The sequence below is a fragment of the Yarrowia lipolytica genome, chromosome 1D, assembly GCF_001761485.1.
Source record: "Yarrowia lipolytica chromosome 1D, complete sequence".
In the NCBI taxonomy this organism is placed as follows: Eukaryota; Fungi; Ascomycota; class Dipodascomycetes; order Dipodascales; genus Yarrowia; species Yarrowia lipolytica.
In genome coordinates, this window is record NC_090773.1 from 1,256,833 (window position 1) to 1,280,148 (window position 23,316).

The 23,316-nt window shown below is 49.4% G+C and overlaps 9 protein-coding genes across 9 annotated transcripts; 6 read left to right on the forward strand and 3 right to left on the reverse strand.

The window, feature by feature from the left end:
* Positions 1–1,929: 1,929 nt before the first annotated feature.
* On the forward strand, positions 1,930–2,424 carry YALI1_D12587g (uncharacterized protein; the record flags this gene model as incomplete). Its single annotated transcript, XM_068282668.1, has 2 exons — positions 1,930–1,997; positions 2,046–2,424. The coding sequence occupies 2 exons, from the start codon at positions 1,930–1,932 to the stop codon at positions 2,422–2,424; spliced, it is 447 nt and encodes a 148-aa protein (XP_068138769.1).
* A 181-nt stretch (positions 2,425–2,605) lies between these two features.
* YALI1_D12626g (uncharacterized protein) lies at positions 2,606–5,794 on the reverse strand (the record flags this gene model as incomplete). Its single annotated transcript, XM_502638.3, has 1 exon — positions 2,606–5,794. One exon carries the CDS (start codon positions 5,792–5,794, stop codon positions 2,606–2,608), a length of 3,189 nt encoding a protein of 1,062 aa, XP_502638.3.
* A 398-nt stretch (positions 5,795–6,192) lies between these two features.
* Positions 6,193–7,581, forward strand: YALI1_D12630g (uncharacterized protein; the record flags this gene model as incomplete). Its single annotated transcript, XM_502639.3, has 1 exon — positions 6,193–7,581. The coding sequence occupies one exon, from the start codon at positions 6,193–6,195 to the stop codon at positions 7,579–7,581; it is 1,389 nt and encodes a 462-aa protein (XP_502639.3).
* A 261-nt stretch (positions 7,582–7,842) lies between these two features.
* On the forward strand, positions 7,843–9,177 carry YALI1_D12646g (uncharacterized protein; the record flags this gene model as incomplete). The annotated part of the gene is made up of 1 exon (XM_502640.3): positions 7,843–9,177. The coding sequence occupies one exon, from the start codon at positions 7,843–7,845 to the stop codon at positions 9,175–9,177; it is 1,335 nt and encodes a 444-aa protein (XP_502640.3).
* A 3,005-nt stretch (positions 9,178–12,182) lies between these two features.
* YALI1_D12690g (uncharacterized protein) lies at positions 12,183–13,826 on the forward strand (the record flags this gene model as incomplete). Its single annotated transcript, XM_502641.3, has 1 exon — positions 12,183–13,826. The coding sequence occupies one exon, from the start codon at positions 12,183–12,185 to the stop codon at positions 13,824–13,826; it is 1,644 nt and encodes a 547-aa protein (XP_502641.3).
* A 169-nt stretch (positions 13,827–13,995) lies between these two features.
* YALI1_D12723g (uncharacterized protein) lies at positions 13,996–15,510 on the reverse strand (the record flags this gene model as incomplete). Its single annotated transcript, XM_502642.3, has 1 exon — positions 13,996–15,510. One exon carries the CDS (start codon positions 15,508–15,510, stop codon positions 13,996–13,998), a length of 1,515 nt encoding a protein of 504 aa, XP_502642.1.
* A 2,715-nt stretch (positions 15,511–18,225) lies between these two features.
* Positions 18,226–18,765, forward strand: YALI1_D12750g (mitochondrial 54S ribosomal protein uL13m; the record flags this gene model as incomplete). The annotated part of the gene is made up of 2 exons (XM_502643.4): positions 18,226–18,246; positions 18,322–18,765. The coding sequence occupies 2 exons, from the start codon at positions 18,226–18,228 to the stop codon at positions 18,763–18,765; spliced, it is 465 nt and encodes a 154-aa protein (XP_502643.2).
* A 479-nt stretch (positions 18,766–19,244) lies between these two features.
* On the forward strand, positions 19,245–20,795 carry YALI1_D12760g (uncharacterized protein; the record flags this gene model as incomplete). The annotated part of the gene is made up of 1 exon (XM_502644.3): positions 19,245–20,795. The coding sequence occupies one exon, from the start codon at positions 19,245–19,247 to the stop codon at positions 20,793–20,795; it is 1,551 nt and encodes a 516-aa protein (XP_502644.3).
* Positions 20,796–20,967: 172 nt separating this feature from the next.
* Positions 20,968–23,231, reverse strand: YALI1_D12790g (uncharacterized protein; the record flags this gene model as incomplete). The annotated part of the gene is made up of 2 exons (XM_502645.3): positions 20,968–22,222; positions 22,330–23,231. 2 exons carry the CDS (start codon positions 23,229–23,231, stop codon positions 20,968–20,970), a joined length of 2,157 nt encoding a protein of 718 aa, XP_502645.1.
* Between the last annotated feature and the right edge of the window lie 85 nt (positions 23,232–23,316).

A 23,316-nucleotide genomic window follows, 5' to 3' on the forward strand; every position in this document is an offset into this window, starting at 1 on the left:
CACTACTCCGATGACTTTGCTCATACATTGTAGCCGCAAAGCCAAATTAAACTACATGTAGCCCGTTTGCAGACCTCTTTGTCCATCTCTAGAGCTTAAATGTTTATGACTAACTGCTTTTCTCATTGGGTACCCTGTGAGGCACCGTTTCCTTCCGACAGGGCCATGACACGTGCGGCTTATTTAGTGTCAATCTACTCGGGCTGACGGGTAGAGTGGGCTGGGCCTGTCAGATATCGTCACAAATACGTCCAGGGACCTGCCGCTACAACCAGCAAAACTCGCCAGATGCGATCGGAGCCACACCAGTAATGTAAAAAACGCCTATTCAAAACCTAGACATGCCCGATTGGGTCTAGAATTGTGGCGTCAGCCCCAACTCTATTAGTTCAACTGCGTCTTTCATGCACAATCTCTGGCTTTTGCGGTGTAATTGGGATTGCCTGCATTAAAACGGTCCGCACTCGCCACAATATACTAACCACTAGCCACTGGTTATGCACATGTTGTTCCGGGACTTCCGGTGGCGTTTTAGGGTTTTGCTGACTGAAAAGGGCCAGTGGTTAATTGCTCGCCGCAAGAGAAAGACGTCTTTGAGAGCAATCTAGCCACCGTAATAACGCCCATTTTCGCATCCACCGCCACCACCGTCGGCTCCGCTTTCAAGCCATTCCGGCTTCCCCCGGTCAGCGCTAGTCACGGTGCTTTTTTGGTGTACGGCTAAACGGCCCCTTTGCCCGCCAAGCGGCTCAGAATTTTATTTCACACCATGCATTTTTTTGCCATTCCAAACATTATCGCCGCCAGGTCCCATGACCCTCGGCTCGTGCTGCACGGCGATGCGAGAGACGTATCCGGACAGAGTCCAGAGAGCGAGCACGTTGCCAGATACGCCCGTCGGGGGGCGTGGCGCCACAAATATGCGTCTTACATGTCCTGAATTGTGGCTAGTGGATGTTCAAAATGTATGCAAGCTGGTGGAAATGAAATCTGTGGCGAAGTAGCCTGATTGTGGTTGAACTGGGTCAGTGACGCTGGTGGCATTACCATCTGGAAGACAACAAAGACGCACTCTGTCTTGTCGTATAAACGGCTTAGACGGCTTTGGTGAGAAGGATAGTCAGGGGGTGCTGCTACCCTGCTACACCTGAAAACGTGACCTTCCGGTGCATCCCGTCAATGACTCTTTGGGCCACCCCGGATGTTTGGGCACTTCTCAACGACGCTACAGAGGCGGTTTCTAACGGGAGTTTCTCCCTTTGATTTCTTCTCGCCCCGCTCTTTAAATTGAAATCCATCAAAATATATTTTGGACTCCGCTTACCGGTGATATTCAAGCTGTAGAGTCATTGGGAGTGGCAGCTCACCGTGCATACACTAGCCTATAGTTGCGAGAGCTATTATGAGAGCTGTTTACATGGCAGCCACACCTAAACAAGAGCAGGAAACGAGCACTTTGAGCATTTTGTTTGGTTGCAATTGCACACAGTCGGTTTCACCCATTTGAACTTGCCAAACCTGTCCACTTGTGTTCAAGTGTTAGTTACTTGTACATACCCTCTACACCAGCCACATGTGGAGAAGATTCTAGCATAGTGTACAAGTGCAAGTATGTACTGTGGAGTCAGCCACCTTGAGGAGGTGCATTCGCAGATGTAGCGTTTGATCTCCCTTCCCGTCAGGCCAATGAGCTTCTCCCCATTCTTTAATTCTTTCACAGCCTCCAATGTGATGTACATAGTTTGGAGATCAAGCCGCACACCGGACCAAAATACATTACGACTTCCTCCGTCCTCACAATTGATGTATGACTGCAGATGTCTCAATTAAAAGTCCACTGGACTGATTTCCTGGCCAATTGGACCACTCTGCTCTACAGGTACCCTTTTTACGACCTCTACATGTTACATTTTGGTACATAATATACACATGTGTTGCTTGCTACGAACCTACACTCTCGTCTTTCAGGCGGCACTCTGCGCTAACTGCAGACAGAGGTGAAACTAATAAAAACAAAAGGTGGAGGCAACGTTATCAATCTGAAGCAGTCCCGGTTACCAAGACCCCCCCCTGTTCTCGCCATTTAGTCGCCTTGAAGTAGTAAGACTTCAAGGCACTCCCGCAACCCTGCCCATCAACTTTTGCGAGGTAAAACTTTCGCAGACTTGCTGGACTCGCAACTCTTGTCATCGCAGCCTGGAAGAATTGCGAGCCGCAACCGCTCTATATACCGCCGCAAACATTCTATACCGCGCCAACGCTCTCCAGGCTGCCCGCAGACTCGCCGCAGAGACACTCATTTGCGTTTCCCGCTCACTTGCCGCCTTATCCAAGGAAGATCCACTCGGAAGCTTCTCCAGGTTAGAGCGCGTAAACGTGTGTGACAGGCGCATGTGCATGAATGAGCTATATAGCTGTTGGTGATAGTATCAACGAATGTCTATAAAGCTGGTCATTAAAGAGCTGCTCCCCTCCAAGAGTTCTATCGGTACCAATCGTGTAGCTGCCTCCAGTTCAAGTTCAGTGACTTGTCCGATCTCCCAATAGTCTGGCAGTTCTCTCTGTCACTGAATATGCTAAAAATACATTAAATACATCCACTGCACTACTCAAGCAGCTTCTCCTCGACTCGGGCAGGCGCCTTGATCATCCGCTCAATGTCCGCCTCTTTGTAAAAGTGCGGAGCCACTTCCGTCAACCACTGCGGCTCCAGAGGCATGCAGTTACGCATGTACTCCTTGCTCGTGAGAACCAGCTCGTGGTACAACAGCCACTTGGGCCGCTGCAGATGTAACACACTGGAAGGGTGGATATACACCGTCTGGTTTGACTTGACGGTCTTGTACGAGTCGCCTCCCCTGTTCAGACGAGCAGCATTGGGGAAGAAACCTGCTGTGAGAGCCTTCTGAATCGCCGTTTGCGGGTCTTCCAGCTCAGCAGCAGACACTTCGGGATCAATCTCAACTCGGTCGCAGAGGTTGTAGAGCTGGTCTCGCACATCTCGAGCACGAGTCAGAGACTTGTACTGCATAAAGTTGTCCTTGGCCCACTGCTGAGAGTAGTCGGCCAGCGACCATTGTCGAAACACCTCTAGAAGAGTTAGATGATCTCCACCGGGCTTGGTGAACATCTCTCGTGCTCTGTCGGCAGCCATTTTCTTATCCTTGGGTCTGAAAAACAGAGAGGCCGCCTCACCAAGCATAGACACAATCGAAAGCACTTCAGATGTGCACTGATACTTTTCAGACGCCAAAATAGCACGAGCCAGCATGGGATCAGTGGGGAATTCGGCCATTTGACGTCCAATCTTTGTAGGCTGGCCCTTGTCGTTGATGGCTCCCAGAGCATAAAGAAGCTCCAACGCTTTGATCAAGGTATCTTTAGGAGGAGGGTCCATGAACTCAAAGGACAAGATGTTAACAATACCCAGAGACATGAGCATCAGTACCACGCCACAGAGATTGGAACGCAGAATCTCAGGCGTAGTGTTAGGAGGAAGCTCAGACTCAAACGCTCGTTTCGTATAGAGTCTGAAACACATGCCTGGACCCACACGACCAGCTCGTCCGCGTCTCTGTTCGGAGGAGGCCTGAGAACATGGCGTGACTATGAGCGATTCCATTCCTGTCTTTGGGTTGAAAACATTCTCCTTGACAAAGCCGGGGTCAATTACGTAGACAATTCCATCAATGGTAATAGACGTTTCCGCGATATTAGTAGCAAGAACCACCTTTCTGGATCCCTCAGGCGTAGGGTCAAAGATTCGAGCCTGTAGTTCTGCAGGAAGGTTAGCATAGATGGGACACACAATCATAGGCGGACATTTCGAGCCCAATTTCCTGATTGTCTCTTGCAGGTTCTCAGCCATGTTTTCAATTTCATCCTGACCTGTAAGAAAGACAAGAATATCACCTTTGCCCTGGGTAGCATGAATCTGCATGACGGTGGTGATGGCGGCGTGCAGATAGTTGGCCTCGGGCTTCTCTGTATGATGAACTGCAACAGGGAACCGTCTACCGGGTACCTGGAAGATGGGGCAGTCGTTGAAGTAGGCAGAGAATTTCTTGGCGTTCATGGTAGCGGAAGAAATGATTAGTTTGAGTTCCGGTCGAGCACGCGCAATGTCTTTTAGAAGACCTAGAACAACATCAGTATGCAAAGTACGTTCGTGGGCCTCGTCGATCATCAGGGCAGAGTATCCGGACAGTTCAGGGTCCGTCAAAAACTCTCTAAGAAGCATACCATCGGTCATGTACTTGATTACGGTCTTCTCAGATGTCTTGTCCTCGAATCGAATGTTGTACCCAACTTGCTGGCCGATTCGACATCCCACCTCCTCAGCAACTCGTGTAGCAACGGCCATGGCAGCAACTCGTCGAGGCTGAGTGCAACCAACCATACCCCGCTGCGTATACCCTGCCTCATGCAGGTACTGAGGAAGCTGGGTGGTCTTACCGGAACCTGTTTCTCCAACAATAACAAGAACCTGGTGATCCTTGATAGCTCCCAGAATCTCGTCTCGGTACTTGTACACAGGTAGCGACTTTCGAACCTCGTCAATCGACTTGGCATGCTTTTTTGCGTCCTCAATCTGTTTCAGCATGGCCTTTTCAGCCTCGCTCTTTGATTTGCTTCCCTTGTCCTCGTCAGTATCAGCAGTGAACTTGATAGCCTGACGGGGATCAAAAACAAACTCGTACTTGTCCTCCTCCTTATCTTTCTCATGAGTCTTTTCTCGAATACCAGCGTCACCTCGTTTGCTCTGCTCCCACAATTCTCCATCCTCCATTTCTCGTTCGGGTTTCCGCTCATACCGTTTCATAAGTGAGTCCTTGTCCTTATCAGAGCTCCGTTTTCCTTCAGTAATGTATGCATCCGGAATACTGTATCCATCGACACCTCTATCAATCTCTTTTCTTTCCTGGGCAATCTTGAGAACCTGACGTTTGTACTCAATCTCCCGCTGCTCCTCCTTGGTGAGATTTTCCCAACCATACTTGCGCACATCGTCTTCAAAGTCCTCCACTTCTCGCTCCAGCAGATACAGCTGCTGCTGCTCTCTCTTCGACAGGTACTCCTTTCGAGCTATGGATCGCATCTGATCCAGTTCCTCCCTGTGCTTCTCCAGATCATCGGCCATTCGCTCACGCTCCTTGTTGCGTGCAGCCCGGTCGTCGTCCTTCTTTCCTCCCTTTTTCGAGTCTCGTTCTGCCAGCCGTTGGGCAAACTCGTCTCGCTCGCGTGCATCTTTCTCACTGTCGTAGTCGGAATGGATATCATCCACGGTATATGCTTGCTGTTTCACTTCAGGTTTGTCGCTGTCATCGCGTCGCTCTCCTCGGGGCTCTCGGCGGTCATCCTCGCTCTCGCTGTCGCTGTAAGAGTACCTCCTTCTCCGCTTGGTGCTCTTGGACTCCTCAGAGACCCTTTTCGGAGGCCGAGACGGCTTCTTTTCCACGGGATCAAGCAGAAGATCGTACTTGGTGGATGCAGAAGCCACGGGGACATTTGGCTTGGGCTTTGAAACATGGTATTTGCCCCACAACTCGGAGGCAAAAGACTTGATCCCGTTCCCCTCTAGACCCATATCAGTCAACTGGGTCAGTAGATCCTTAGCTGAGGCTGCCTCCTTGGCCTGCGCCTGGCAGAAGTCCACCAACATGTCGTCCGATGCGCCCGTGATCTCTATCAGCTTGTCCGAGATCCATGACATGGTGTTGGTGGGTAGTGGTGTTTGGTATGATTGTTTCAAAATTTCAACCAAAATATATAAATAAGCTCCCATATCGTGCATGTCATGCTAAATAGAGAGACGGTCTCTACTTATAGCTGTATGTACTGTAGTGAGTGTGTGGTAGGCGTAGGGGTGTTACCACTACAAAAGCCTTGGAAACTTGAAGGAAGAAGTAGAAAGTTGCAGGAGAGATCATCCCCTTATATATACACATTATCTGTTTGTGTCACATACGGTGATAAGTCCATAGACAGCATCGACAGTGTCCTTCAAACACACATTTACGCTAAATTAACCCCACAAACTAATTTAATTGAGTATTGGTTCTTGAAAAATGTATATAATAAATAATTCCCCTGGTTCTGTCTGTTCTCTCAGTCACATCTACCCTTCTCCACACATTTCTTTTCGCTTAGTCAGCAGAACTCTAATGTGTGGCACCGACTCTCCCACTAACCATGTGCACACACCATCACCATCGTCTTAACGCCACCACAACCACAATGTCGACCGACGAATCACTGATCAAAGCGGAAAAGGACTACACCGAGGAGCTGGACGCCCAGCTGCCCGAGATCCGCACTCTCGCCAAATCCAACATTGCTGCTGCGCTCGAAAAGCTGCTGGTGCTGGAGAAGCAGACCCGACAGGCTTCTGACCTGGCCTCTTCCAAGCGGGTGCTCAAGGAGATTGTGGAGACGACCAAGGATGCGGATAAGGACTGGTCGCTGCTCAATGAGCAGGTTCAGCTGCTGTCCAAGAAGCATGGCCAGCTCAAGACGGCAATTGGCTACATGATCCAGAGTGTCATCGACCTGCTGGACAAGGCCCCGTCTGAGGCCACCAAGATCGCCACCATCGAGAACATCCGAACTGTCACTGAGGGCAAGATTTTTGTGGAGGTTGAGCGAGCACGAGTGACTCTGACTCTGGCTAAGATTCGAGAGGCTGAAGGTGATATCGCCACTGCTTGCGACATTCTGTGTGAGCTGCAGGTCGAGACCTACGGCTCTATGGACCAGCGAGAGAAGACAGAGTTCATTCTCAAGCAGGTGGAGCTATGTATTCTCAAGGGCGACTTCACCCAGGCTCTCATTTTGTCGCGAAAGATCCTGGTGCGCTACTTTGAGAACCCTGATGTCCACGATCTCAAGCTCATCTACTACGACTACATGATCAAGATCTCTCTGCACGATCACAAGTACCTGGACGTTGCCCAGCATTACCTGCACGTCTACGACACTCCCAGCGTGGTGGCTGACCCTGCCCAGTGGAAGCCCGTGCTCACTCACATTGTCTATTACCTTGTGCTGGCGCCCTTTGACAATCTGGAGTCCGATCTCCTGCACAAGATCAACCTCGACCACAAGCTGCAAACGCTGCCACTACAGGCCGAGCTGGTCAAGAACTTCATTGCCAACGAGCTGATGCGATGGCCGAAGGTGGAAGAGGTGTATGGCAAGGAGCTGCGACAGAGCGACGTCTTCTCGCCCAAGGAGGACGACGGCGACCGACGGTGGGATGATCTGCGAAAGCGGGTCATTGAACACAACATCCGAGTAGTGTCCAAATACTACACTCGAATCCGAACCGCTCGACTGACCCAGCTGTTGGATCTCACCGAGAAGGAGACCGAGGAGTTCATTTCGTCACTGGTGACCCAGGGAACCATCTACGCTCGAATCAACCGACCCGAGCGAGTGGTCACCTTTGCCAAGCCCCAGGACACCAACGATATTCTCAACACATGGTCTGCCAACATTGGCACTCTGCTGGACCATGTGGAGTCCATTGGTCATCTGATCACCAAGGAGGAGATGATGAACGGCATCAAGTCACAGTCTTAGAGTCTCGGTAGTAGCATCTAATGTTATTTTATGATAAATCAGACTACCTGTACACGCAAGTAGTGGTATTTTGCATATTTTTTTGTAGATTTGATGTTAAGTAAAATTGATGTGTTGTTTTCAGATATATTACTTATGTATTACTTACTGCCCCTCTCCGATAAAGTTCGTTGTTTTGTTACCAAAAAAGGCTAAGTTCGCAGACTGGTGCAGAACAGTAGGGGACAGCTCCGAACACCTCCTATCCGAGGCACTATCACCATGTCGACCATGCTCAAAAGCGTTCTCAACTCGCCTTTTTTCAGCGACAATCGCCGCAAGTCGCTCTATGGCAATTTCAGACGTCTCAAGACCACCAATACTGAGGGCTACGAGGCCAACATCACCGCCTGGAAGTCTGTCATTCTTGATTTCTGCAGATCCAACCACCATGTGACCTTGACGACCGGCCCCAAACTGCTCAACGATCTCATCCTTGCTCCTCACGGCAAGCCACAGGGCCTGGACATTGTTTTGGACCAACTGCAGGAACAGGAAGCCATCACCGACCTCAACACATACTTGGGGCGGTTCTACATGGACATTTGTGGCACCAGGCCTAGCGGTATTGCGTCCATGGTGTCTTGGGGAGTTGCATCGCTCATGAGATCCTCTGGAATGGTCAAAAACCCGCTGGAAAACGCATCAAACGGACCTGGTACGCTCAAGGAACGCACATTTGTGGTTTCGGACCTGGTTCAGGAGGCTGCAGAAACAGCGGTGGACTACAAGGGCTATGTTGGCAGCATCTACACGTTTGGGGAGCTTGTGTGTGTGATCCAAAAGTCACAAAAGGGCTACAACGCCGTCGACGCCAAGTGCATTCTGTCCAGACTCTACAGTACAGGCAAGTGTTCCATCTCTCCGGGAACTGACATGGTCGACGTGTCCAACTGTCCCGTTCACTACGACATTACCGTCATCAAGTTTGGCGATGGAAAGGACCCCGTCACCGAACAGGACCGGTCTATCGCTACTCTCAAGCAGACCATGAATGATATCCAGACCAAGATCACCACAATTGAGACTCGTATCGAGGAATGCACCAAGGAAGCGAAGCGATATCTGCAAAACAAGAACAAGAACACGGCGCTGTCGTATCTCAAGATGCGTAAGCTCAATGAGAAGTCGCTGGAGAACGCCTCTTCTTCTCTCGTCAAGCTGGAGGAGGTCATGCTGGCTATCGACAGCGCTGTGACTTCTCAACAAGTAGTGGGCCAGCTGGAGTCTTCCTCGGAGCTCATCAAGCGCATCAACAAGGAGATTGGAGGTGCCGAGAGAGTCAACAAGGTCATGGATGAGTTTGACGAGCAGAAATCGCTGTCACGTGAGATCCAGGACGCCCTCGAACAGGACAATGTGCCCGAGGAGGAGATTGATGACGAGCTCGCTCTCATGGAGGCCCAGGAGATGGCCAAGAAGGGCGAGAAGGACGATCTTGTCGACAGGCTAGCGGACCAGTTTGGAGAACTCAAGATCCCCACCACAACGCCGTCTGCAGAGACAAAGTCCGAAGAGCTAAATGCCACAAGGCCGGAGGCTCCACTACAGGCGTAGTGTATTTATTGATGACGAACCCTGTACATAGCCAATGCACATGTACTGTTTTGGAATAGTGGAGATCAATGTTGATACTTTTCTGGAGAAACAGAGGAGGGGACATACTACTGTGTGTCCTACTATGTGGGGATGAGATAACACGCTACGGTACGAGTATTAACTGCTAGTGGACAACAAATTCCAGTCACGGCGTACGTACTACTCGGTACGGTATACGGCGATGCCAAAAGCAAAAGGCGGAAGAACTATTACCAGGGGGGGGCGTGAAACTAAGGGGTGTAGCGTTTTTGAGAGCGGGAAATGTAAGGAGAGGCAAGGGATGGTTGTAGAAGATGAAAACCAAGACAAAAGCGTTCAGTGCCAAGAGAAACAAACAAGGGTGCTCATTGCGTCTGTACCTGCCAAGAAATGTAATGATAGAAGTGTGATATAGCGGCTTCTCTATTGAGCGAACGGCACCATGTGGGAGTGTGTATAGGGTAAGAGTGTTGACAGAGACAGAAGGGAAGAAAAGGAATGTGGAGGAGACAAAGAGGACACGGACTGCTTTTGTATTTCATGGCTTTGATTGGTGATAGGGTTCCAATATTGGCAGGGTGTTATTTTGGAACTGTGACGTCATCGACAGCGTAGGACATCGTCGACTTGACTTTCCTGTTACGTAAAGCATGTCCGATACGGACGAGAGCAGCGAAGATGACCTCAACTATTGTGCCTGGATATTAGTTGTTTGTACTTACAGTGACGATTTTGGGCAAATTCGAGCCACTAGTTCGAGTATCAGTCAGACTGTTACTTATCAGGTTCTCGTAATACTGTAGCTACATGCTGGTATCTTGTCTATCCTTTGGGAGCTGAATTTACCGGATTAACATGTCGACTCGAATAATCAACCGATCTAATGATGTGCTCGTACTTCTCAACAAGAGGCTAGCTAAGACTGTAACTCCAAACACTCGCCTCAACTGTCGGTCAGCACAGGCACACTTCTGCCGTCTTACTGGCTAGTACCGTTTATCCCCACATCAAATTCCGCGGAAAATCAAGGCCTGGACGAGTGTAATTTTGTATCCCACGACAGCCTGGCCAGCCTGTGGGATGCAATGCAAAAACCCTGTGGATCCGGGGTGCGGTATTTGGTCGAGGAGGATTGAGTTGATGAGAGAATAGGAAGAAGGAGTTGCTATAAACGTTCTTTATTGTCTTTGCTGGTGGCTTGGCAAGCACGATCAGCTAATTCTCGTTGTTATTGCCCTTGCTATAGCTGCCATTTCTTGGCGATGAGGCTTTGCCCAAGTTCATCTACGAGTAGCAATGGTTGGCGTTGTGACGTTTCTTGCCTAGAAGCCTGAAGTCCCAAGCTTCCACGTTCGCTGTCAGAATGAAACAAAAAGAAACTGTCAGAGGAATGTACGAGTACATACTGTGCGGGTGTGTATCGGTGTGTGACCGACCCATGTCTCCGTGGCCGTCGAACAGCTCTCAAGTGGCCCTGTCTCACCTCAGAACGCAATCTACATAGCCAAAGCGTTGGATTATGGCAATTTGCTCACCAGGCCAACTGCTGAGGTTTCTATTTTCTTCACCGGTGTTTGCTGGATTGTGCCCCGCTGTCTTTCACAGCCCCGTGGGGACCTGGGGAAGGAGGTAGTTAGTCTAGTATAAAGACGGTGATCATAAGTTAATGTGCGTGGGGGTCGTGGAGACATACCACAGCACTGAAACCGGAATTACATGCCTACCAAGGCGAGTGGTGCCCAAGACACGGTGTAGAATCTATCACCATCGCCTGCCGCTGCTAGGATGCACGAGTGACACAAGGAGGGGAAAGGGATACCGCACCCATGTACAGGTCCTTTGTGTGGTCTCAACGGTATCGCAGGAAAAAGCTGCGGGCAGATCGTGTCGGAATTTCCTCAAGGGAAAGATAGTTTGACTGAAAGCGTGCAAATGAACACTATGTGGGTTACCTAACCGGTAAACCAGAGGGTTTTGATATATGAATGTGGTAATATTCGAGTCTTCCAAGTGGATATTGTCTTGGTTAACCACTGTAGCTGCTCGTACATGTAGCTGGTGTCTACTGTCCATCCTGGTAGAGTTGCACTGTTCCAGTTGCTGTACTGTAAATAGCTCAGTGGGTCTTGGAACCTTGCTTGCAAGAGCAACGCTCCTTCAATGGCTGTCTACAAGTAATTAACTACAACCCCGAGCCCAGTATGTATTGATTACGCCAAGAGCAACCTCGGTTGGGAGTGAAAAAGCAACGATATCCGGCTCACGTGATCCCGGCCTGAGATAATTTCTCCGCGTGGGACTGACTCTCACAGGTCACAGTGCATGTGATTCCGGCTCTGTCCGAGATCATGACTAAGTGCAGGCGCACGTTGAGAGCAAGCAGTTGGCACATGACGGTGCGCCGCCGGGTCGCCGGGACTGTGGATTTCCGTCGTCCGCTCCATATATATAACAGGTTGGGGGTCAAAGTGGGGGGTGCCGTGTGGACATGGACATCTAGCTACAAGTAGCCTTCTTTCCCGAGCCCAAAAAAAAGGGACATGCGGCTTAATTAGCCAAATTCCGTCATGCAGCGTGGGGGCCCTGCCCCTTTGCCCTCTCGCTTATCTGGACGTGGGGGTACAAGGTAAAGTGGACTTAAGGTTACCACCAACATTAGGTTAATACGTAGTTTGGAAAAATGACAAGATGGCTCTGGAGAAACAAACTTGGACATGGATTGACACCCAGTGGTTGGTTCAGAGAAAAAGAAAAAGAAAAGCCCAGAGAACACGAGCGGAAAGACAAAACCGGAAGCTGCACCAGATAATTCCTCTAACTCCGCTACCCCTCACCAATCTTGATGACCCCACCCTCTTCAACAAGCCGACCAACCTCATCGCTAGTTTAAAACCCCGTTACAATCGTGCCACGCTAGTGCACCAAGGGCACTTGCACTATATCTCCCTACATCTTCGCTCCGATCCGAAAGAGTCTCGCCAAAGATGAAGTGGAAGATGAACCTGAACTGGAAAAAGATCAAACCCATCTCGCCAAAGCAGGCAGTACGAAACACCCCAGACGTGGTCATGGGCGTCTCGGATGGTCTATACAGAATCCTGAGATCGAAACATCTCTGGCTAAACTACTGCCTGATTCCGATCGGAACTATAGCCATGCTGGCCGTCTCTTACGCTACCAACTTGCTGTTCCAGCTCAAGCCGGTCGAATTCCCCGCATCGGTCATGGTCCTTGCGGTTCTCTTCACCGGCATCATGGTCACCGAGCGAATCTTCGGCAGCAAGGTCTCCGATTTTCTTATGCATTACTTCAACATCCCGGGCAGGTTTCTGCTCAAGTGGCTGGCTGTGTGCTTCAGTGGCGCCTTCATCACCCTCCCTCTGTCGGAACACGTGACTGTGGGACAGGCATGGTCCATGGGCCTTATTTTCATCATCGGCCTGGCCTTCTACCTGGGTCTCTGCGCTTACATGGCTCTGGCTGTGGACTGGTTTGTCAAGCTGTTCCACAAGGAGAAAATCAACGACGAAGAAAAACAGGTGGAAACGAGTTTTGACCAGATTGAAGAGCACAGTGGAGAAACAGACACGGCTACCTCCACGGACTTGGAAAACGGAGAACCCATGGTGGACAACATCGTCATGAACCCCACGGAGGCGGACAAGGTGGAAGAGGAGGAGAAACTTGAGCCAGAGGTACCTCTGACGGTGTTTGAGAAAAGCTCCAACTTTGTATACGACAACTTTGACGACATTTTCTATTTTACCCTCTTTTGGTGTGGACTGATTGTCTACTATGCCAGAGGATATGCCATGATCATGCACACTGCAATGGTTGCCTTTGTGTTCCGACAAGTGAACAAACTGCCTCCCAAGCTCAAGCGATACCTTTCGCCTGTTATCGTCACTGCTGGCATCTGCATGCTAATCATTCTCATCACTTCTCTGATTGGCAACCACCACAAGCCTCGAGACTTCATGAACGATCTTCGACACTTCAAAACCGGTCGAAACTACCTCTATCTCGTAAACAACTACCGACACTGGAACGAGGTCAACACTAACGGCATGTACCATCGGCTTCCAGGAGCTGGAGACGTGTACTCTTCATTCATGGACGCCGGTATCATTGCCATGTTGGTTCCACTGTACGAGTACAGAGCCGAACTGATTGAGCATTGGATTATGCTCATTGTCCCTATCGGATCTGGAGCCATCCACTTTTTCTGCTACCCGGCCATCTGTTACCGACTATGGCTCACTTCTGAGCAGGCCTTGGGATTTGCAGCTCGTTCAGCGACTCTAGCCTTGGCTACTCCTGTCACTGAGGGTCTCGGAGGCAACATCCAGGTCACAGCCGTTACTGGTGTGCTTTCTGGTATTGTTGGAGTGCTCATTGGAGACTTTTTGCTCGAAAAGGTGTACCGAGTTCCAATGGACAATTTCATGGTGGTAGGAATCACATATGGCACCAATTCCTCAGCTGTGGCTGCCACCACTCTTCTGGCTACCGATAGACGTACCGGAGCCATTGCATCCTTGTCTTTTGTGCTGTTTGGAATCACCCTGGTGGTTCTCACGGCTATTCCTCCAGTGGCCAATGTTGCCAAGCATCTGGCTGGAAAGTAATAGCAGCACACAATGACGTTTTATTTATCTAGATATTGCATTGCATTTAATTAATGAGTGTATGATGATTGTGTATAGCCAATAGAGGTTACCATCTAGGCACTAACATGAAGTATTTGCCTATGAGTACAGTTCAACATAAATAATAAATTAACCTAGACTATCTCAACTAATAACTATACACAAAGGAGGGTTCGAGCTCTCCGGCCATATGTCGCTTCTCATCGGACATGGCATTGAAGTGATCCACGTACTCCTGGGTTCGCTTCTTCTGGTTGTCTCGGTAGACTCCGTACATGTAGATGCAGCATGAAATCATGGACAGAGCTGTGAAGCCCACACCAATGGCCAGACCCTTCTTATACAGAGGAGCGTCGACCTTGACGTAGGAGAAGGTGGCGATGATACCTCCAATGTTACCAAAGGCAACCTGGTAGGCGGTGGCCACAGATCGTCGGTGAGTGCCTCCAAAGTTGAGGTTGGTCCAGCACACAATCAGAGGCATGGCTGTGTATGCTCCCGAGGCAATCATGAAGAGAGCTCCGTACCGGACGCTGGTGTTTTCGGTTTCTGTGAGAATGACGATGAAACCAATGATGCAAATAATACCCGAGACGATTGCCAAGGTGAACTTGTGTCTGATTCGGTCAGAGAGCACAGCCATCGCCATGGAGAAACCGAAAGCTGCGACCCACGGAGGCACAGATCGGAACTGAGTCTGGATAGGGCTGTAACCGAGCGACTTGACAATCTCGGTGGCAAAGTAGGCGTATCCATAGGCAGGAACAATAAGTCCAAAGTACATGAAGCCAGCAAGCCAGATCTTCCAGTCGGAGAAGATGAACTTGACGTCAGAGAGGGTCATCTTTCGCTCGAAGTTGGAGGCCACAGAGCCCACAGCCAGCTTCTCCTTCATGAAGGCTCGCTCGTTGTCAGACAAGAACTTTGCGTCTTCGGGAAAATCAGAGATGACAAAGTACATGAGCAGCGCGATGGCAGCAGTAGCTGTTCCTTCGAGAATGAAGATCCATCGCCACGACTCGTAGCCCTGGGTACCGTCCATGTTGTTGATTCCCGAGGCAATCAGACCGCCAAAGGCTCCAGCCAGACAGGTGGAGGAGAAGAAGAAGGAGTATCGCTTCTGGGCCTCTTCTCGTCGGTACCACATGGAGAGCAGGTAGAAGCAGCCGGGAAACATGCCTGCCTCGAACAGACCGAGCAGGAAACGGCAGGCGCACAGCTGGCCAAAGTTCTTGACAAAACCCATGCCCAGAGTGACCACACCAAACAGCACCATGCATCCCGACAGCCACTTGTGGGGCTGCAGTTTCTTCATGAGCCAGTTTGACGGGATTTCCGCGAGAATGTAGGGCACGAAAAAGATGGTCAAAGCAGTGTTGTACTGGTGACCTTCCAGATTCAAGTCTCGAGAGAGTCCGTAGACGTTGGCGTTGGAGATGTTCACTCGATCCAGAAACGCCAGGAGATAGAGAAAGCAGATGGCAGGAATAATTCGGAAATCGAGCTTTCGCATCAGTTTGCTCTGGTTGATGTTGTATTTTTCCGCCAACTGATCAATCTGTTGCTGATGGGTCAGAGTCTCCTGGTCATAGCCGTTGTAGGAGTTTTGTTCAACGACAAGCTCGCCCTTGTATGGAGCTTCGAAAGAGTCTGAGGACGCCATTAGTTTTTTTTTGGGGGGTGTGGCTTTTTGCGTCTGTGGATTTGCATTTTGGAGGACCCCCCTCCTACTTATATACCAAGACTAGCATCGTGTGTGTCAGTCACAGTGTCAAAAAAAGTGTCATAGGAAAAGGAGAGTACTTGTACGGCTGGACAAAGGAAAGTGAGTTTGGACCGCATAGAGTTCCGAGAACAATAAGAAGGGCTTGCGGGGTGCTGCCGTGTCTAAGAGATGTAATAATGGGTGGAAGAGGTTAGAAGTCGGAAATATTATTCATCTAGTCAGTACAACTTGCCGTTATTAATTTTGTCACACCTGAGGGCTCTGCCTATGAAGAATATTGCACCTTCCAGTGTCCGGTCTTGTTGCTATATCTGTCAAAACAAGCTCAGCATTATGGTTGCAGCTGAAGGGCTGAAAAACGCATCTGGAAAAACGGTAGGGGCAATATCGGGGTCATCAACTTGGTGGGAAGTTGAGTGATTCGCACCAAAATTTGAACATCAACAGTTGTGGGTGATTGCAGTCTCTGTTACAAGTTTGCGCCCTCCCGGATCCTCCATTTCATCAGTTTGGGTCTTCTCAAAACCCCCATTTTCCCCTCCAAAGCTAAATTGCTGTTCCCCACACTGTCATACAGCAGCGCCTATAAGTTGACAAAGAGGCGAAGCGGTGTAACAGGGGCGGGTTATTCATTGACAAGCCCAACCATCCGTTCTTAAAGTGCAATGATGTACGGTGGGGTGCGTGATGGCTTTCGATAGCCTTTAACAGCCGGCTTTTTACCAAAAGTGTAGGTAATATACGAGGACCACAGAACACACTCTCCAGTGCGCCACCCGCGCCGATAACGGAGCGACTGCGGAGCGGGGTCGCTCGCTGTGACGCTTTGACCTCGCTTGGCATGGTCTGCATCCTGAGTATCCCAGTGCTTTTGAGACGCTCGGAGGATTCCTCATACTTGCCGTTGCGGCCGCGTATTTTGGGTTTTTGCATTTTGACTTTGTTGCATCCTATTTTTTACGTCGGTTTTTGACACACTTTATTTTGGGCCCTTAGTTGTGCTTTGTAGTCGTTGGGGAGCTGTTTCGAGCTGTTAGAAGACGGAATTTTCACTGGAGACCCCCACTTTCCCCCCGAGTTCACTCCGTCGGCTTTTTGGTCCTCCATTGTCCCCCACGGAGACCGTTACTGACAAGCTTATGACTCTTATCTAGCGTCGGAACAGCCGTGTGCGATCCGGCGACTGAGCACCGTCTTCCCAAAGTGTGATTTACGAGCCGTGACTTTATCTCCATTATACGACAGTGGCTCCGCCACCGGCTCCACCTCTAGAATGTTACCACCACCGGCACGAGTTGACGCTTCTACATCTCCAGTTTTCCACACCCGATTTGCGATGACCAATCACTTGGCGCAGCCTCTTGTCTCTTGCGGATACCGTTCCCGATTAGACGGACCAACTGCACGTAAACTGGGTTTCTGGGTGGCCCTTGTTCGGCGTTTCGTTGCTGCAGAAAGACAAGACGAAATCTGAAAAAATCTGAAAAACTACACCTCCCACCTGTGAACTAACGCGGCAGTGAGAATGACCATGATATAGCAATTTCGGAGTAGATACGACGAAAAAACATAGAGAAGGAACCCCGCCACCATTAACGCGACCACTCAAACAACCTCTATACCCTCCATGATAGCCCCCATGGCACCTCGGGTACAGTACGTCACATAAAACCGTGTCCTCTCCCCTCGCCTTGGCTAACATCTCCTCTCCTGCCTCACCAATGTCTTACCCAGCCAAATGGAGGCCGCATTTCTGAGGCGTCAGAATTAATTTGGTGCTATTAATCACTGATGATAGGTGGACTTGGCCTGGTACAAATTCCGATATTTAAAAGGGGGTGACTGGTTGCAATTTTTTTATGTATATATTATATATATACATTACAGTATATATACAACAATATATATACAGTATATATATTTTTATATTAGCTTGTTTGTCTCGTTTTTTTTTTTCCTCCCCCATATTCTAAAATAAGAATCCAACAACAAAACACACAAAGGCAGGTTTAAAAAAGGTCGATTAACTGGATTTTTTGGTTCTAAAAAAAGACGGACCCTCTCCAACATAAAAGAAACCTGCAACTCTTCCTGACCAAAAAAAAAAAAAAAAAAAAAAAAAAAAAAGGAAATCCAACATATTACGAGTACGAGTATGAGTACTTAACCATCTCACAAAAATCGATTGCCATTCTCCGTCGAGATCATGACCCAGTTCTAAATGTATCAACAGACAATCTTAAGGCGTCAAATACAACTGACCGACTGGAGTATAAGTTGGTGATTAGCTAATCAAAAGACACCAACAACAATACCATTGCACTCAGAACAGAACCCCGATGTATTCCATCAATATCCATCTTTTATATCTCTCAGCTCTCCTGAAGTTATCGATCCAGCTATGAGGATCATTTTCCTTCCAACAGCTTCATTTGGACCACAAAACAATGACGTGGCATCAGAAGGGCTTCTTCACAGGCCATCAGCTCATTTCTCAGTTCATCTCCTCCTGGAAGCTCTCGTATTCATACTTGTACTTGTACTACTGTCTATCGCCATACTCCCGAATAAAGTTGCTTACTCATCTCCTCCCACAACCCTCATCCCGCTCAAATTAACGTTCGAAAATTTCACACACCATCACGAATCAACATGTCACAGACTATTGGTAAAGTGAGTATTTGAGCGGCGGAAGCAGGTGTCTTCTGAGCAAATCGTCAACATACCCTTGTTTTCTTACTAACCCAGGCACGTCTGGCTTTTTCCAGAACCTGGCACTTTGTGGACGTGGCCAAGGAGCAGCGAACCCTTGGTCGACTGGCCACCTCCATCGCCCAGACTCTCCAGGGTAAACACAAGCCCGTGTACAACACCGGCCACGACTGCGGCGACTATGTGGTTGTCGTGAACGCCGACAAGCTGCGATTTTCGGGCTCCAAGCTGCAGCAGAAGGAATACTTTGTGCAGTCGTCTCAGCCTGGTCACTCTCACCATGTGGCTGTCAAGCGAGTGATTGAGAACCAGGGAGTCAGCGAGGTTCTGCGACGAACCGTTGCCGGTATGCTGCCCCGAAACAAGCTCAAGCGGGGCCGAATCGCCCGGCTCAAGGTCTTTGAGGGCACCGAGCATCCCTACAAGCAGAACCTCGTGGCCTACCATGACGAGGCTGGCGTTGTGGTCAAGAAGGATTAAATGGAGGAAACGGAACTTTGTATATAGAGCATAAGAATGTTGATATGACTTAAACGGGGCGGAATAGGGTGTGTTGGAGCTCTGGTCTGGGCTTAGGAGCAGTAGGTGATCCCTTGAACTTGTACCGGAACTTGTAGCCAACTGGGGTGTTTGAAGTATCACGTGAGCATTTGTAATAACATACAATGGTTCTGTTGCTGTTCCTGCTATACAGTACTTATCAACTATAGTATCATCGCCTCTGGATGGTTTGACATGTTATAGCGTCTCAGATCAGACTTCAGACGATGGGTATTAGTAATACGTGAGCACGGACACAACAAGAAGCAGTTAATTATACAAGAGAAGAGAAGTAGACAGATTTTGATAGGGGCAATCGATTAGTCAGCGTCTAATAATACTACCCCTCTATTCCTTTCATCCTCATTCGTTCTAGGGCACAATGTACTCGGTTCTTTCAAAATCGGGTTGCTCACATCATGGGTTTAAGTTGCAACCCAATCGCTTCATTATCACCATCACCAATGTCGGTCGAGCCGAAATACAAAATCATCCAGCGGTTCGACGAGGAGGAAGACAAGCTGGCGACGACGGCCGTGGCGCGGCAGGGCTCGCCGGACTTTGAGGGCTTTGCCGAGCTGTGTGACGCCGCTCGAAGCGGAGATTTAGAACGAGTGGAGAAGGCTGTAGCGTTTGGAGTCAACGTGAACCAGATTGACGAGTTTGACTACTCGCCACTGATCCTGGCGTCGCTGTGCGGTCACTACGAGGTGGTGGAATACCTGCTCAATAACGGCGCCAAGTGCGACAGAGATACCTTCCAGGGCGAACGATGTCTGTACGGGGCGCTGACAGACTCAATTAGACAGCTGTTGCTGAAGTTTGACATCTCCAAGGCTGTAGACGCCACTCAGCCATTTTTGGCCCACCTGGCCAAGGTGTTTTCAAGGAAGCTGTTCACTGATGTCGTCTTCAAGGGAGTGTCTGACTCTGGAGAGACCGTGGAGATCAAGGCCCACAAGTTCTTTCTGGCAGCTCAGAGTCCGTATCTGACACAAGTGGTGGCAAGCAAGACGAAATCAGTCATCCCCATCATCGCCAATTTTGACGACTTTGAATACTGCATCCGCTACCTCTACTTCGTGGAGAGTGATGCCAAAGAGAGCAAGATCTCGCACAAGCTGGACATTACTTTTGATGACTTCTACTCGGTGGCTGTCAAGACCAAGCTTGCAGTGTACTTTGAAAAGCTGCTGGACCAAAAGATTACTACGTTCGAACCCGAGGAGGACGTCATTGACAAGCTGTCAGACCTGGACACGTTCCCTGACGCTGCTATTTATACCCGAGACGAAGAAACAGGATCACGCACATACTACCCTGTCCACAAAATGCTGCTATCTCGGGTAGAGTACTTTTCGCTCATGTTCGGCACAGACTCCTTCCAGGGCATTGATACCATGTATGCCGAGGCTACGTCTTCGTTCCCTCTGTTGGAACTCGACCAGACCACTCCGGAGGTTGCAGAGATCTTCCTACAGTGGCTGTACACGGACAAGTGCGAGATTCCTCGAGATCTGGCTCTGGATGTGCTGTTTTTGGCTGACTCTCTGTTTGCAGACAAACTCAAGTCTCTGGCCGCCATTGTCATTTCCCAGGCCGAAACACCTGTTGCATCCATGGCAGACATTCTGAGAGCTGCTTGGGCCACCCGTATCGAGCGTCTCGAGCATTATGTGGCTCAGCACATCTCCAACGACCTGGACGAATGGATCGATAAGGAGGAGTTTTTGGAACTGGTGGAGGAGTCGGCTGGAAGAGTGACGGCTCGTCAGGAAACAGACACTATCGAGCTGGTCGACGACGTGCGATACTACCTGGGCAAGAAATGGGGTGTCTTCGAGGAGGATCAGGATGAAAAGACCGGCCGAGTGGACGAAGAGTTCAGAATCTCCCAGTACGAGCGACGTTACAACGAAGACTTGGATCGAATCGACGATATGCTCGACAAGTTGAAGTTGGGTGCGTAACGGTTGGAGCGGCGATTTATATATTAATGGAAGGGTGCATTGCAAAAGTAAAGGGGCTAGTTTTGTGTGTGTGTGTATATATGGATTTGGTGCTTCTGTACGTACTGGTTGGTATGTCTGTTTGGATGCATTGGTATGTGTACATGAAAATGATTGATTGAATTATGCCTGCTTATAGCATACCCTTAACGTCGTCATCGTTCTTAAGGGCACTGGTAATCTCCTCTACTCCAATTGTGAGTCTCACCTGAGCAGATCTCTCTCCTTTGATGCTCTGTTGAATGATAATACCAGCCTCTACCAGCTCGGTTACGGCATTCATGAAACCCGCCATTCGCACCCTCTTACCTCCCTGTAGTAGAATATGCGACAGAAAACCAGCGTTTTCACTGCTCTTGATCATTCGTTCAATCTCCTCAATAATGTCCCCCAAGGAGTCTGAGGGCAGACCGTTACGTCGTTTTCGAGCCAGAAGAGCACACAGGAAGATTTTGAAAGCCAAAGGGAGACCCTGAAGGTAGTTGTAGATGGGCGTGGAGGTTGCTTCGTTGGCAGCCTGCTGAATGTGTTTGATCTGCACCTCTTCGGAGTCCAACTCGGCAATCTCCACAGCGCGTCTACACAGATCTAGCGCTCGTCTAGCGTCTCCAGACACAGAGGCAATCTTTCTGGAGGCAAACTCGATAGCGTCAGGACGCACAACTGTTCCTGAGGACTCCGCAATGTCACCTAGTCGCGACTCAATGATAAGTTTGAGCTGCTCATGCGTGTAACCAGGAAACTGGATCCGTGTGAGTCCCAGTCGGGAAGAGATTTTATTTGACAGCGTTCGTTCGGGCAGGTCCATGGTGTTTGCAATGGCCACCACAATGAGTTTGGAGTGCGGCAGGGTGGGCCAGTTGAAAAAGTTGTACATGACGGACTGATTGAGAGTCACCAGCTGGTCCAGTTCATCGAGAACCACAACAAGAGGCGTGTCGTTGCTCTTTTGCTGAAACCGGTGTTCCAGCAGCTTGATGGCATTGTTGTAGGCCAGACGTTCACCTGATAGTTGCTCCCACAGAAGCTCGTAGGTTGTATGGGGGTTGGTCAGTTTCATACCATTGAGCTCTACGAACAGAAAGTCGGGAATCTCGTTGTCCTCCACTCGAATCTGCAGCTGAGACACCACCTCTCTCACAGTGGCTGTCTTGCCAGATCCCGGAGTTCCAGACACAAAGATACAGGTTCCCGAGCCTGATCTGATGGCACTTTCGATGCCGAGATAAACGTTGGAGAACTCCGTTTCTCGGCAGGGAAGCGTGTCGGGTACTGCGGCCACGTGAAGTTTGGCTCTTGCTGACTGATGGGGCGACAGTTTCGAAGGTGAAAGATCTGCAGTTTTATAGGGTAAAGTGGCGTCGGACAGGGCCTGTTTATAAAACATTCTACATGTTAATAGGGGATAATTATGTTAGGAGATGACACAGCCGGTTCTGTTTTAGTTGTGTGCTGGAAGTTGGGGTTCTTTGAGTCGTTGGTTGCTAGTACTCACCGTTTGGGGGTAGCCAGTCCATGGCCATTTTCCGTCTTTCGTTTCTTTTTTGGCGTGGTCATTGGGGTCGTGTTATGGTCGGGTTGCGGTAGATCGAGGTCTTCCAATGCTCGTTTTCGTGGTGTAGTTGCTGGTGCCTTTTTTGTGTTCTTTTTGGCAGACTTTGGGGTTCGAGCCTTTTTGACCTGTTCTACAGGACTGTCGTATTCGTCGTCCTCGTCAATATCCTCGATATCGTCCTCTTCCTCTTCTTCCTCCTCTTCCTCAAGTTCGAAATCGGACTCGTCTTCATCTCGGGCATGTCTACTCCTCTGTCTGGAAGCCTTAACTGCTGCTCTTCGCTTTCGAGGCTTGTCTGTGATGAGTTCGTAAAGAATGTCAATAAATCCACACATGTCCTTGGTGATATCTTGCCAGTCAAACTCCACAGACGTCTTGTTGGCATCGTTGTCAAACACATATCTGCAAAAGTAGACATTGTCTCCCTTCTTGTCTTCTCGTGAGAGAGCCTCGAATTCAGCAAACGAATAACAATTGACAGGGAGATGCAGCTCCTCCACAAGAACATCCACAATGGAGTTCATCATAACCAACTCTTGACCCTTGGAGTACCTGTTCTTGTTTGTATTGGGGATCACATGCTTAGGAGTGAGAGCCTCAGCGTCGTTGAACAGTTTCATCAAGACACACTTGGCCTCCAGTCCCTGATCACCGTGCTTGAGACCCTGGATCAATGCAAACTCCTTGCCTTCCACATCTGGATCGTCTTTTAGAAGAACCACATCTCCAGCAGATATCTCCACATTGTCCTGGTCTCTGATCGCGCGAACCGCGGCTTTCTTCTTGTTCTTGGGCGCCGATTTGGCCTCTGGCGAGTAAATTGCCGTGTACTCTTTGGTCATGTGTGTATCGAGACAGTGATGTTTTCATGTCGATATTTAGTTACACTCGCAGCCTAGTAACCACTTTTTACGTAATGGACCCTAA